At 41.2% G+C, this 14,442-nt stretch overlaps 1 protein-coding gene across 2 annotated transcripts in view; it reads right to left on the reverse strand.

Annotated features, from left to right (window-relative positions):
- The window catches only part of LOC310802324 (GRAM domain-containing protein 4-like), a 51,911-nt gene that overhangs the window by 7,522 nt on the left and 29,947 nt on the right, over window positions 1–14,442 (reverse strand). For both annotated transcript variants that reach the window (XM_083666615.1, XM_083666616.1), the window contains 8 exons: window positions 14,132–14,264; window positions 9,181–9,206; window positions 8,932–9,023; window positions 7,249–7,340; window positions 6,824–6,872; window positions 5,851–5,922; window positions 5,651–5,694; window positions 2,323–2,432 (listed from right to left, as the gene is read on the reverse strand). In XM_083666615.1, the coding sequence (XP_083522741.1) occupies window positions 2,323–2,432; window positions 5,651–5,694; window positions 5,851–5,922; window positions 6,824–6,872; window positions 7,249–7,340; window positions 8,932–9,023; window positions 9,181–9,206; window positions 14,132–14,264 (618 nt within the window). The remainder of the gene's footprint in view (window positions 1–2,322; window positions 2,433–5,650; window positions 5,695–5,850; window positions 5,923–6,823; window positions 6,873–7,248; window positions 7,341–8,931; window positions 9,024–9,180; window positions 9,207–14,131; window positions 14,265–14,442) is intronic.

A 14,442-nucleotide genomic window follows, 5' to 3' on the forward strand; every position in this document is an offset into this window, starting at 1 on the left:
CCTGGTAAAATGTCTGGACGCAATCAATTCACAAAAGTACTGCCTTGAACATGAAATCCTAATAAACACTTTTAACTCCTGTTGGTGGCTGATTGTTGTAATTACACCAGCATACGTTCCCTCACAAGTCTGTAAACACATAAATTCTGCTACCCCACAAGAGGATGAGAATACATGGTGAAATGGTGAGTTTCAGAAATTCAATGGATGCAAAACACTCTTTCATGAATTGGATAGGATTTCATGGAAAATAATATTTTTGTGACTCAAAAGCTGAATGAACATTTACTTCCTGAGTCTGGATCCCTTTATCAGACATTTTTGAGTGTTACCTACCAACATCAGACAATTTTTCCAAGTTTTTTTTGCATTAAAAAGCCACGAGACACAAGAATTTACCACTAAGGGGTAATGCTTTAAGTTAATGCTTTATTTGGTTGTAACTGAGAAAGCTCATAGGCTTTTGTTTGAAAGTCAAGAAATGCATGAGTGAGATGCGCAGCAGTTATAGCCAGCTGGAGGAGGCAGGTGCAACAGGAGTGTTGTCACAAATGTAGAATAAATGGTGACCATAATTGTGGATCGCACCATTTTTTATTTATTTATTTTAAATTTAAGCATAGTATTCATTAACCTTTGTTGGCTACCTGCCAAAGTGGCTGATAAGATTTATAGATTTACCCACCAATGTCAGTACGATGTGTAAAAAACATGTGTATACTTACAGTGCATTCGGATAGTATTCAGACCCCTTCACTTTTTCCATAATGACAAGGCCAAAACAGGTTTTTAGAAATGTTTGCTAATTTATTAAAAATAAAAAACTGAAATATCACATTTACATAAGTATTCAGACCCTTTACTCAGCACCTTTGGCAGCGATTACAGCCTCAAGTCTTCTTGTGTATGACGCTACAAGCTTGGCACACCTGTATTTGGGGAGTTTCTCCCATTCCTCTCTGCAGATCCTCTCAAGCTCTGTCAGATTGGATGGGGAGCATCGGTGCACAGCTATTTTCAGGTCTCTCCAAAGATGTTCGATCGGGTTCAAGTCCGGGTTCAAGCTGGGCCACTCAAGGACATTCAGAGACTTGTCCCGAAGCCACTCCTGTGTTGTCTTGGCTGTGTGCTTAGGGACGTTGTCCTGTTGGACGGTGAACCTTTGCCCCAGTCTGAGGTCCTGAGCACTCTGGAGCAGGTTTTCATCAAGGATCTCTCTGTACTTTGACTCCGTTCATCTTTCCCTCGATTCTGACTAGTCTCCCAGTCCCTGCCGCTGAAAAACATCTCCACAGCATGATGCTGCCACCACCATGATTCACCGTAGGGATGGTATTGGCCAGGTGATGAGTGGTGCCTGGTTTCCTCCAGATGTGACGCTTGGCATTCAGGCCAAAGAGTTCAATCTTGCTTTCATCAGACCAGAAAATCTTGTTTCTCATGGTCTGAGAGTCCTTTAGGTGCTTTTAGCAAACTCCAAGCAGGCTGTCATGTGCTTTTTACTGAGGAGTGGCTTCCATCTGGCCACTCTACCATAAAGGCCTGATTGGTGGAGTGCTGCAGAGATGGTTGTCCTTCTGGAAGGTTCTCCCATCTCCACAGAGGAACTCTGGAGCTCTGTCAGAGTGACCATTGGGTTCTTGGCCACCTCCCTGATGATGGCCCTTCTCCCCCTATTGCTCAGTTTGGCCGGGCGGCCAGCTCTAGGAAAAGTCTTGGTGGTTCCAAACTTCTTCCCTTTGAGAATGATGGACCTTCAATGATGGACCTTCAATACTGCACCTACAGTACAGTACCCTGTACTGTACCCTTCCCCAGATCTGTGCCTTGACAATCCTGTTTCAGAGGTCTATGGACAATTCCTTCAACCACATGGCCTGGTTTTTGCTCTGACATACACTGTCAACTGTGGGACATTATATTGACAGGTGTGTGCCGTTACAAGTCCAATCAATTGAATTTACCACAGGTGGACTCCAATCAAGTCGTAGAAACATCTCAAGGATGATCAATGGAAACAGGATGCACCTGTCATAACAAAGGGCCTGAATACTTGTGTAAATGTGATGTCAGTTTTTTATTTTTAATAAATTAGCAAACATTTCTAAAAACCTGTTTTGGTTTTGTCATTATGGGGTATTGTGTGTAGATTGATGACAGGAATAAAATGAATTTCATCCATTTTAGAATAAGGCTGTAACATAACAAAATGTGGAAAAAGTTAAGGGGTCTAGATACTTTCCAAATGCACTGTATACCATACTGTTTATATATACTGTTGCCCATGACTAATTAATTGTACTTTCATTATACTGTACTAACCCATCATGAAGCCTACGAGTTTGTATGGCAGGAGACAGGAGGAGATGAAGGCCACCCACAGACCAACGTAGAGCTTTTGAGTGATCTCAGGCTGCACCCACATGAACAGGCTGAAACACACACAAAAACAGACACACACACAATTGGAGGGATAATTAGCATACAAACACATGCATCAATGGAAAGGCAAAATAACGCACACAACCTACAGTAGGTCACTGCTTAATATTTCATATGTGAACAACAGCAGAGCACAGTTACTGCGGTATTGACTCTACTGGGCTTTTTCACACATTTTTGGGGGGCAAAACAACCACTATGAGGCATCTTTGAGCAATTCTAATGGATAGGCTTGCTGTACCTCAATGAGACACGCATTGAAGTTGTTAATATTGGGTTAGGAAATGTGAGAGAGGGAAGACCTCAGCATACTGTATTCTATTGCATTTGTCTCCTTTACCAACATAATTTGCAAGAGTAGGCTACTACAGAACAGATAATCATTTCTAAATTAAGATTACATGTATTGCAGAGGGGAGCTATCATCTTTGGTCTTCAGGATTAGAACCTTGCTGTTTTTGGGGGTTGGTATTGAGAAAGGGTACCCTGCCATACACAAATGACACAGGCAGAGACCCAACCCCCTGGAGTCGCGTTGAATTCGAGCTGAATCAAAGCTCTCAAAATAACACACCGCTGGCCTTTGCATTAAACATGTTTCTAATACAGTAAGTTAGTGTTTAAAAAGTTCATGGTTGAGCAGCAGTATCGCAGGGGGTGCCGCGACAGCAGAAGCGAGTCAACGTTTTCACATTTTATTTGACATATTTTACCTCTGCAAAACAACCACCAGTGAAACCATAGCTCATATCTGCGTCTTCACTTGCCCAATTTGTGAGCTGATATTAATAGTATATTTTAATTTATGTTGTATTATTGGAATTCATGTATTTTTTTCATTCTGAATAAACAATAATGGCAGCCTGGATGAACTACGCGAGGATTAGCCTATGAGTTGTTGTTTAAATTTGGAAAAGGACAAATTATTGTCTGGTCTGAGGAATTCGAAATTATGTCCTTGGATAAACCTTCAATTAGAACAAATATCTGAAAATTCATATTAATTAACTCATAGCGTATTGCCCATGTTTGAAATGAGAGCTATCATGAATCAATCTACAAAAGTTTACATAACATATCATGTGTAAAGACAATAATAAATCTGAGAAAGGCATCAAGGGATAGTGAGAGCAAGTAGAGCAAGCACAAGTGCAGTCTCAATCCCACTGAAACACAAAATCCTTACTCCTGTTTCACATGAAAAATGTGAACTGTAATCATGTCCCCCGCTTCCCATGGTCCCCCATGAGATGCGGAATATTGTTGATATAGGCCAATTGGCATGCCAGACTGATCATGGAAAGATCTGTATATACAGTACCAGTCAAAAGTTTTGACTGGTACTGTACATTTTCACAAATAGCTTTACATTCTATTGCACACATTCCTGAATGAAAACCATGAGGAAAGCTGCAAAGACAAAAAGGACTTAGTCTATCCACCAAATTCTCCCAGACCCTCCGTCCAAATTATGATTATGAAGTGTGAAATTGATTCCTATGCAAATCAGAGACCCTATAAAAACAAAAGATATTAATTCCAAAATTACATGAGCTATTATTCTTGCATTAAAATGGACGCAATTCAACTTAGTGAGTGATTTGTTGATGACATTTTTGCATTTTAGCTAATTTTAAGTGTCATAGCAAAGGGTCTGAATACTTATGTACATGAGGTATTTCTGTACTTCATTTTTAATAAATTTACTGTCATTCTGAGGTATACAACAAAATGTGGAAAAAGTGAAGGGGTCTGAATACTTTCCGAAGGCACTATAAATATCTTTTTTCTTACTGAAGACACTGTTGGTCATGGAACAAATAAAAAACATTTAGTGGGCTCATGCTGGAGGAGGGGGACAGATCAGTAATGTATACAGACAGAACGATCTCAGAAGGAGTGTTTAATGGGGTTGTAATTGGTGGCGAATTACAATATGGGGCCGAGGTGGGGGAAGGTAAGCAATTTGTCATCAACTGTGGGCTGACGTCAAAGCCATCTTCTGCTGTCCTATATAGCCTACTTTTCAGTCTCAATCCCACTGAAACCCCAAATCCTCACTCGTGTCTTGCATGAACATTTTTAACTTTATTCCGTTATCCATAGGTTGTACACCAATAGCAGACTCCAAAGGAAAACATAAAAGGCTAGAATCAATACTAGACATTAGCAGCTCTCTTATACCTGCACAAATGATGTGGCGAAACACACCGACTAACCAGAAACATCTGTCAAGCCAATTTTCCAATACTTTTGGTGCCCTGAAATAGGGGGACTATGTATAAATATGGTTGTAATTTCTAAATAGTGAAACCAATATGAAAAAAGAAAACATGAATTAAAGATGAGAATCTCTACTTTAACCAAAATGCTTCCTTTTTCCAATAGTTATGGAGGGCACTGTATAAACAATTTCCACTCTTCATCTCCCTGTAATTCCGGGGCGGCAGGTAGCCTGGAGGTTAAAGAGGCCGGCCAGCAATCGGAAGGTTGCTGGTTCGATCCCCGCTCCAGGAGGGATCTGGATGTGAGTTGGTGACTGGAGGGTTGCTGGCAGCATATCCAGGTCCCTACCACTGCCGTTGTGCCCTTGAGCAAGGCACTTAACCCCGAATTGCTCCAGGGGCGCTGACTTGGCTGACCCTGTGCCCAGAGCCCAGCGCTCTGTTCTCCCTGGGGGGGTGTGCACGTGTGTTGTCTCGGAGGGGGGGTGTGCAGTGCGTGTGTGTTGTCTCGGGGGGGGTGTGTGCAAAAAGACCCATTCCAACAATTGATGTGAATTGATTGCATGGCAAATAAACAGACTTTCTGACTTTCTAATTCATGGTCTGCTATCCACTCCTGTTTGGCCAAATATAGGAGATATTCTGTCAGTCCTGCAAGGAGGTAATCTAGCAAGCTGATTAAGCCAGGCTCTGCAATCACAAATCATTCTCTTTCTTATTTTCATTTTGGTGATTATTTTCTTACAAGGAGCGAACACAAATGTCAGCACAAGTATGGATCTTTTCAAACATCCTTCACAGCTCTTGCCTCCACCTTGTGGCGGCTTTCAGCAGCACATCACATATTCACATCTACTATCTGCCGCAGTGGTGGCATTGAGGTAGCCTACCACTGCGATGACAACATGCAGCGACTTACTGTACAGTCAAGCAACAAACACAATTCATAAACTGAAACTGCAGACTACCGTAAGAAAACTCACTTCTTTATTTTCTCCAAGACATCTGCCATCTTCCCAAAAAGATTCTGTGAAGAGAACACACATTTCTTATGAAAACACACAACAAGAACTAGTATAGAACTTCAAAATTCCAGTTCCATTACGGAAGTGTTAGTCGTTGCTGCTTTAAGTCGTCTCTCACAATGTCTAAATAAAACGGTGCCAATTCTGTCACGGCTCACCTGTGCTTTTTGTGCTACATCAAGGACTAAATTGAACTTCTCAGTGACAGTCAGATCCTCCTTTGGTGGGTCCTGGGGAAAGAAGAGAGAGTATCATACCCTCCTCCTCAAGAGCTACTGTGTGCAGACTTTTTCCAACTCAGCTAATCAAGGGCCTACCATCTTGTTAATAGTCAGTGTGTTAGGTAAGGGTCGGAACAAAGAGGGTAGCTATCCAGGAGTAGGGTAGGCTACCTAGCCACTTTTGCTAGACCCCTAAAGGCCATGGCATATATAAGGGCCAACACCAGATACTGTAGATGTAAACAACAAGATTTAGCTTTTAGCTGAGTTTATTCGGTGAGGTACCGAATAAACTCAGCTAAAAGCTAAATCTTGTTGTTTACATCTACACATACAAAATTACGCATTTCATTAAGATTAATTGAGGATAAAAGCACAAAACTCTATGACTTAAACTTAAGCCTGACAGGGAAAGGTATGTTTTATATTCAGGAGCCTCTGAGTATATATGATATAGGTACACAATAATGACATGGGGAATGGCAGTGGGGAGGGAGAGTTTCTAAGGGCAACCGTATGCAGATCTAAAAAGGTGGATCTTGAGGTTAGATCTAAAAGTGGTAATTGTCAGTGACCCCCTAACAAGGGCAGGCAGGCTATTCTATAGAAGTGGTGCTCGATAAGAACAAAAAAACCTGCCTCCAGCTGTATTCTTTTTGATGTGGGGACAACAAGCAATCTAGCATCTTTTGATCTGAGAGTGCAAGTGGGTTGAAGGAGTACATCAGATCTGTTAAATATTCAGGTGCGAGACTGTTAAGGGCTTAATATGTTAAAAGCAAGACCTTGAAGTCTGTGCGCTGTTTTTCTGGCAGCCAATGCAATGATGATAGAATGATTGATATGATCACATTTACTGGTTCTGGTGGGGAATCTGCATTTTGGGCAAGTTGCATCATACAACTCTTACCACAGGTTCGGAGACCTCAGGCACGATACTCCACTGAATCCTCCAGCCTCTGAGAAGAGAGGAGAATAGAAAGAGAAAAAGCAGACTAATCTTATTAAAAACAAAAACAATCTTATCTAAATCTCCTCCTAACCCCTGCTACTGTACATACAGATATGAACATAAATATATTGCTGTGATTACTGAGAGAAAATATATTGAAGCAGTAGCTACCACCCACAATTCACACTAGCATGCCATTTAAAATGTGTGGTTATCAAAACACAACCAGTGTGTGGGTGTGTCCACTGACGAATGCTTACACATTTCAACTAAATATTCCAAGCTAATACACAGCTATCTTACACATTTTGATAAGCACATTGTCTACTGTACATGTCCAAATGTAACGTAAATTAAATACCAAAGAGCAACGTGTAACTAACTTTGCAATGAGGTAATTTAAGGACAGCCTCAGTATGGCCAGGAACAAAAACAATGGGATGGCCCATCCGACCCACGCTGCGTTCATATAGATCTGTGGAAAAGAGAGAGAATGGATGGCGGAGGGGGAAAAAAGGTCACACACCCCCTACACACGCACTCATGCTCGCAACCCATAAGCAAGTATTGAGAGAACATCACATCATAATGCTATGAATATCAAATGTATATGCCAATATACAGTGCATTCGGAAAGTATTCAGACCCCTTCACTTTTTCCACATTTTGTTATGTTAAAGCCTCATTCTAAAATTGATTAAATTATTTTTTTCAGTTTTTTAGAAATGTTTGCTAATTTATTAAAAAAAAATATATATATATCACATTTACATAAGTATTCAGACCCTTTATTCAGTACTTTGTTGAAGCACCTTTGGCAGCGAAAACAGCCTCAAGTCTTCTTGGGTATGACGCTACAAGCTTGGCACACCTGTATTTGGGGTTCTCCAATTCTTCACTGCAGATCCTCTCAAGATCTGTTAGGTTGGATGAGGGGAGCGTTGGTGCACAGCTATTTTCAGGTCTCTCCAGAGATGTTCGATCGGGTTCAAGTCCGGGTTCTGGCTGGGCCACTCAAGGACATTCAGAGACTTGTCCCGAAGCCACTCCTGCGTTGTCTTGGCTGTGTGCTTCAGGTCATTGTCCTGTTGGAAGGTGAACCTTCGCCCCAGTCTGAGATCCTGAGCGCTCTGGAGCAGGTTTTCATCAAGGATCTCTCTGTACTTTGCTCTGTTCATCTTTCCCTCGATCCTGACTAGTCTCCTAGTCCCTGCCGCTGAAAAACATCCCCACAGCATAGGGATGTGTAGGGAGCTTAGGGATGGTATTGGCCAGGTGATGAGTGGTGCCTGTTTCCTCCAAACATGACGCTTGGCATTCAGACCAAAGCGTTCAATCTTGCTTTCATCAGACCAGAAAATCTTGTTTCTCCTGGTCTGATAGTCCTTTAGGTGCTTTTAGCAAACTCCAAGTGGGCTGGCATGTGCTTTTTACTGAGGAGTGGCTTCCGTCTGGCCACTCTACCATAAAGGCCTGATTGGTGGAGTGCTGCAGAGATGGTTGTCCTTCTGGAAGGTTCTCCCATCTCCACAGAGGAACTCTGGAGCTCTGTCAGAGTGACCATTGAGCTCTATTTCAAGTGTCATAGCACAGGGTCTAAATGTGGTGTCAGTTTTTTATTTTTAATAAATTAGCAAACATTTCTAAAAACCTGTTTTGGTTTTGTCATTATGAGGTATTATGTGTAGACTGATGAGGAAAAAAATGAATTTAATCCTTTTTAGAATAAGGTTGTAACAACAAAATGTGGAAAAAGTGAAGGGGTCTGAATACTTTCCGAATGCACTGTAGGTATACATGAATATCCATGTGGGGCTAGATACATATATAGATGTTGTTGCTACAAACACAGGTGTAGATGAAAATATAGTGCTATTGATTTCCTTCACTGTGATCTGGGATATGCAGTACATGGATACAGCATATGGAGGCAGATTTAATTAAAGTAGATGAGTGCATCCCAGATGTTTTCCTGTGATCCATATGTATCACAGGTGTGTGTGCTTGCGTGCGTGCGAGAGCGAATATGTGTGTGTGTGTGTGTGTGTGTGTGTGTGTGTACTTACGATGAAGGCGATGGCTGATGTGTAAAAGGAGTGCCAGCTGGATAAGGCAGAAAGGTTCCTCATGAAGTTAGTGACAGGTTTGGCACCTCGTTCTGGACAAGAAATATAATGTTATGATGAGGTAGTGTCAAAGATGTTGTTGACACAAACACTAATAAGTTACACCAACCGTTTGTTATTGGGATATTCATATTCATAATATTGCTATATTCTCAATATATCCAGATTCACAGAGTTCACAATACTTACTAAGTCGTCTCATGTTTTCCGTCAACCTGAGAATGGGAGACAAGACAAGAGGAAAGTTTTATTTTATTTAAATTGTACTACACAAGCACACACCTATTATTCTGAAAGCTACAGTGCCCTCCATAAGTATTGGAAAGAGGAAGCATTTTGTCTTCTTTTAGCTCTCTATTCCAACAGTTTGGATTTTAAGTCAAACAATTACTATGGGGTCAAATTAGAGATTCTTAGCTTTAATTCAATGGGTTTTTTTCAGATTGGGTTCACCATTTAGAAAGTACAACTTTTTTTAAACATACTCCCCCTATTTCAGGGCTCCAAAACTATTGGAAAAAAATCATAAAATGTCCAAATGAAGCACTTATGTATAACTTATCCTATGTATAAAAAGTGTTGTAATTTATTAACAGTGAAACCAACATGTACAAAAATACCCTTAAATAAAAGCTGACAATCTAACTCCAAACTTTTGGAGTATAAAGCCAAAAGAAGAAAAAACGCTTCACTGTCCCATTACTTAAAAAGGGCACTGTATGTGTGAGGAAGAGAGTCTAGAAGTGCCCAAAACCTGACTGTTATTTAATATAATAAATATTGCAGTGATCACCAAATCCGAGATTGTTTGAATCCAGGCCTTAGTATCTTTCTGTGAATGCACTTGCATCAAGCACTGATGCATAACAAGCACAAACAGAGATCGAGATGAGCTGTGTTTAGTTTGAGGCAAAGTGGTGTGATCTTGCTCTATTTGGCCACCCTATGAGTGAGCACGTACTGGGGGTGCATGGAAGAATCACTCTTCTGCCAAGATCCTCTTTCCCCCTCTCTCTGTTCTTCAACCTTTAGAACTAAAATCAAGGTCAGTTCAGCTGGTATAGCGCACAGAGAGTGTTCCCATTTCTCTCTCTCCTCTCTTCTTCCCCCTTACCCCTCTCTTTCCCTCCCTACCCCAACTGATTCCCCTCCTCTCCTCTCCCTCTTTGCGTCCCTCTTCCCACTTCTCTCCCCCTTGTCCTCCGTACTTGGATAAAGTTCCAGGATGGAAAAAGTTTCCATTGGGCTCGATCTCTCTGCGTCATTCACAGAGGTGACTCAGGGACACTGGCCCAGAATTTGAGACACCGTTCCCTCCTCACATACTAGGACAGAAGTACTAGACCATAGTTTTCACAACAATCGTTTCCCATGGCATATAAAACAGTTTGTGTACTGTATGTACAATGGTATACGTAGTTCTATAAATAATCTTGGACTACATAAAATATGACCTTGGAATAATACAATAATAATAATAATAATAATAATAATTAGTTTTTCTTTCATTCACTTCTGCAACTAACAGGTTCATATTTGGCACACCAAAATAGTCCTGCAAAAATGCTCATGTTGATTAAGCTCAAGTCATTCAGGGACAGTGGTAAAGTCACTGGATAAAATTAGGAGTGGAGCAGCTCAGTAAGTGGCAGAAAAATCCTGCTGCATTGCACATAAACCACCACCAGGGGTCAGACAGTCCTCCCACTTCCTCAACACTTTCGCCAAAACCCACTGTGCTGAAGGCCCTGTGATTGACAGTCAGTTGTCATCACAGGCCAATCAGCTATCAGGGTGAGCTCATAGGGCCAGTAGCTCACATCATAACTGGCATACTTTACAGGCAATTGTTGATGAAGAGCATGCTGACAGACTGTAGGCCCCTTGCAAAGCCAACTTTATGACCCTTTTTTCTGAGAGTGCACAGAGTCCTCAGAGCCATTTAACCGGATGACTACAGTGACTGGCAGGCCCTCGGCTCACATCCAACAAGAGGTGATACAATCACAATATTGCAATGAAAATGTTGCCTACTTATATCATATGCGAGACAATGAAGCCAGTCCTTCACAAATGTTAGTCAAGTCAGCAATACAGTATGCTTATGTTACGTAATCATTGCAAACGTTCTAATTAAATACAAAAAACTATGTTTTAAGTTAGATATTTAGAGTTGTCAAAAGACAAAAAAGCTGAAAACTTTGACCAATGCATTGACAGGGTTTTCCAGCTTTGTTGTCAGTTTTGACTACTGCTGTAATAGTTTTGTTGGGCTACTGTACTTCCCAGTGCTGAGTGTGGCCTGTTGTTTGAGCTCTCTTATGCCTGCACAAATTATGTGACGAACACACCTGACTAACCAGAATCAAGCCAACCGTACAATACTTTTGGTGCCCTGAAATAGGGGGACTAAGTATAAAAAGGGTTGTAAAACCAATCTGAAAAAAGAAAACATTGAATTCAAGCTGAGAAACTCATCGTAACCTGTCTGGCTGTGATAACAGTTCAACTAATGAATTTGTCATTCTGACTTTAGCCAAACTGTAATGGAGGACAAACAGATAGCTAGCCAGTGAGTTTACAGTTGGTGCAGTTGTAAGGAGCTAACAACTCATCTCAAACTGAAAGCTCTATCCACCTTATCATTTGAGACATTAAAAGTATATATACAATATGATTTCACCTTTAAAACAAAGTGAAATGAATAGAAAACATGTTGTTCTAGTATTACAATCTGTTAAAATCCTAAAACAGCCGATTTTTGATGAAGATGGTCATTATATGCTAATTAGGGGCGGCGACATTTTCATACTTATGGAGGGCACTGTATGTCTCATAATCTACTTATGTCTGGCCTTGCATACGAGACACATAGCGGTTGTGGATATAGACTTATGAAACGTACGTCATATGTGAAACACTGAACTTAGTACACAAGCCTCTTTAAGTCCAGTCATGGAGAAATGCAGGGTGTACATGCATTAATTCCATGAATGGGCCAAACTAATTGTGGCCCAGAGTAGACTGACCACAATTAATTTATTGTTTAAAACGGGATAGTTTGTGCTGGGCTGGAACAAATGCCTATGCACCCTGTAACTCTCAAAGACCATAGTTGGAGAGGCCTGTTGTACATGCAACAAACTGAATTAGATTCAAAGCATGTTGTCTAAGCGTGCCACAAGACTGTTTAGACCCTCTGAATTAAGCCATAAAACAAGGAGTGCTAATAAAACTAACAATTGTTTTCTTCCCTTTCTCTAGCACTGTGACTGCTTATGCCACTTATTCTTATAGAAAGTCTTTCTTGCAATGACTGTGATGTATAGTTGATTCACTTACTTTAGACAAATACACTTACTGTTAGTCGCTCTGTATAAGAGCATCTGCTAAATTACTGAAATGTACATCTTTAAGTCTCCGGCCCACAGTCAGCCCTAGAACTACCACAGCACTGTTGTCTAGGGGAAACGTAGGCTAACTAGGCTAGCTTTCGCAACATGAACGTGTGAATGCAGTATTAACGTGTAAGTGACATATGTCAGCATGTGTGTCTGTCAAGCCCCGAGTGACATGTGCTCCAACATCAGATCTCAGACCTGTAGCCTTGGTCCTCTCTGGGTCGGCCAGCCCCAGTGTTGTCTTTGTTCAAGTTTTATTTTAAAATGGAAGGTGGTAAACTAAATACAATATATAGAACAACACTAGGGAAGAGACAATGTCAAGTCCATTCATGTCAAATAATCCTTGTTGGTCTCCAGGCCAACTAGAGAACCATCCAAGTGATATGGTAAATTTAAAGACAATATAAGGGTTTGTAATCCCACACCTAGGGAAGAGGTCACAAGAAAACAGATGGTCCTAAAACATTTGGAGAATGCAGTAAAGAGGGTGAGGTCAGATTGAGGGGTTTGATATAGGTGAAGAAAACAAAGGATCAAAGCTGGAGGAAACAGGATAGAGTCATTAAAAGTTAGGGTAATTAAGTAATAAACAAAGTCAGAAACAGTCAGAACAAAAGGCTTTTGAAAACAGCCTGGGCGTCAGCAAGGCCTGATCAGACAAACGTGCGCCAGCCAGGTAGGCTGCGCACACCTTGATGACGAAATATAGATCTTGAATGTTATTGGTGTATGTAGACAGGAAACAGAAATACGTTGAATAGAAGGCGTTAACCTGTGCAAAGTCTATAAAGCTAACGGGGTCAGCTTTGCAAACCTGAACGGCTACATATTCTGCGTGAATAAAGTCTTTGAATGAATCAACAGCTCTGGTTAACGGTATTTTATTTCAAAGTATTATAGCTTAAATTCTACGACAGTGACTTGGTCAAGGAATGGTGGAGAGTGAGTACGGGCCACACCCCTCTCTTTTATATCCCTCAGGCAGGAAGTAAACCTGACATTAAGGGACTTATGAGCAACACTGCCCTCTGGGTTTACGGGATGTGGAGTCAGTTATGTAGTGTTTAGTACATGCAATCTAATTTACCTAGACCTAGGGTCATCACAGTCTCAGACAAGATTGCTCATTGTTACGAACTCCACCAACCAGCCACCTGTTAATCTTAGTCTAGTCTACAGGCCCACGGCTGCATAGCAGGTCAGTGAACTAGCCTACATGTATGTTTGTGGGCAACACACAAGGTCAGTCGCAGCGTTCACCAACACCTTTACCTGGCGCAGCCAACCGATATCTTAAGATTTTCGTTATCGCCACGCCCGCCTCGGGTCCCAACCTCAACTGGAGTGTGAAATGTGATAACGTATTGTCTAAACTGCGCTCTATACCCATCTAGCCCAGCTATTCCTAACATCATCACAAGACCACAGTACAGCAAATCACACCTGTTGCACATAGGTACGGACCTGAACAATGTTTGACAACACGACCTGTTACATTATCAACATGTAATTCAAAGCTTATCCTCAAGAGAAGTTCATATATTATGCATTCTGGTTCTGCAACTTGTGTATGAAACTCATGGTTTGAGAGAGTGCTGTCATTCTCTTGATGCTGGGGATAGAACTACAAGAGAAAAAAACAAGTCAAGAATTCTTCAGGTCCCTTCACATAGACGTAGGGAAGAGACAGTAGGCTTGTTTGAGTTCTTTGGAGTGTTAACAGAAGTAACTCTCACCTCTTAGCACTAAGCGGTTCCTCCGTCTCCACCGTGTTTTCCTCCGGCTGAAAGTGGAAGTCTTCGATGTAAGCACCGAACTTGTTGTACAGCCACTTCTGAAGCCGCGAGTAAGCAGTCTCTTTCTGCTTCTCTGCAGGGAGAAAGACAGATATGAGGATATTTTAAAACCGTAGAGGGGAATTCAAATCAGGATTGAGGTCAATTCAAGTTTCAGTTCACTGAAAGCAGGCCATGAATTGAAATTGTATTAATGATTTCAGAATTGGCCATAGTTTTCTATGAGTCCTTTTTAATTTGAATTCACTTCT

Source organism: Argentina silus (genome assembly GCF_951799395.1).
Source record: "Argentina silus genome assembly, chromosome: 3".
In the NCBI taxonomy this organism is placed as follows: domain Eukaryota; kingdom Metazoa; phylum Chordata; class Actinopteri; order Argentiniformes; family Argentinidae; genus Argentina; species Argentina silus.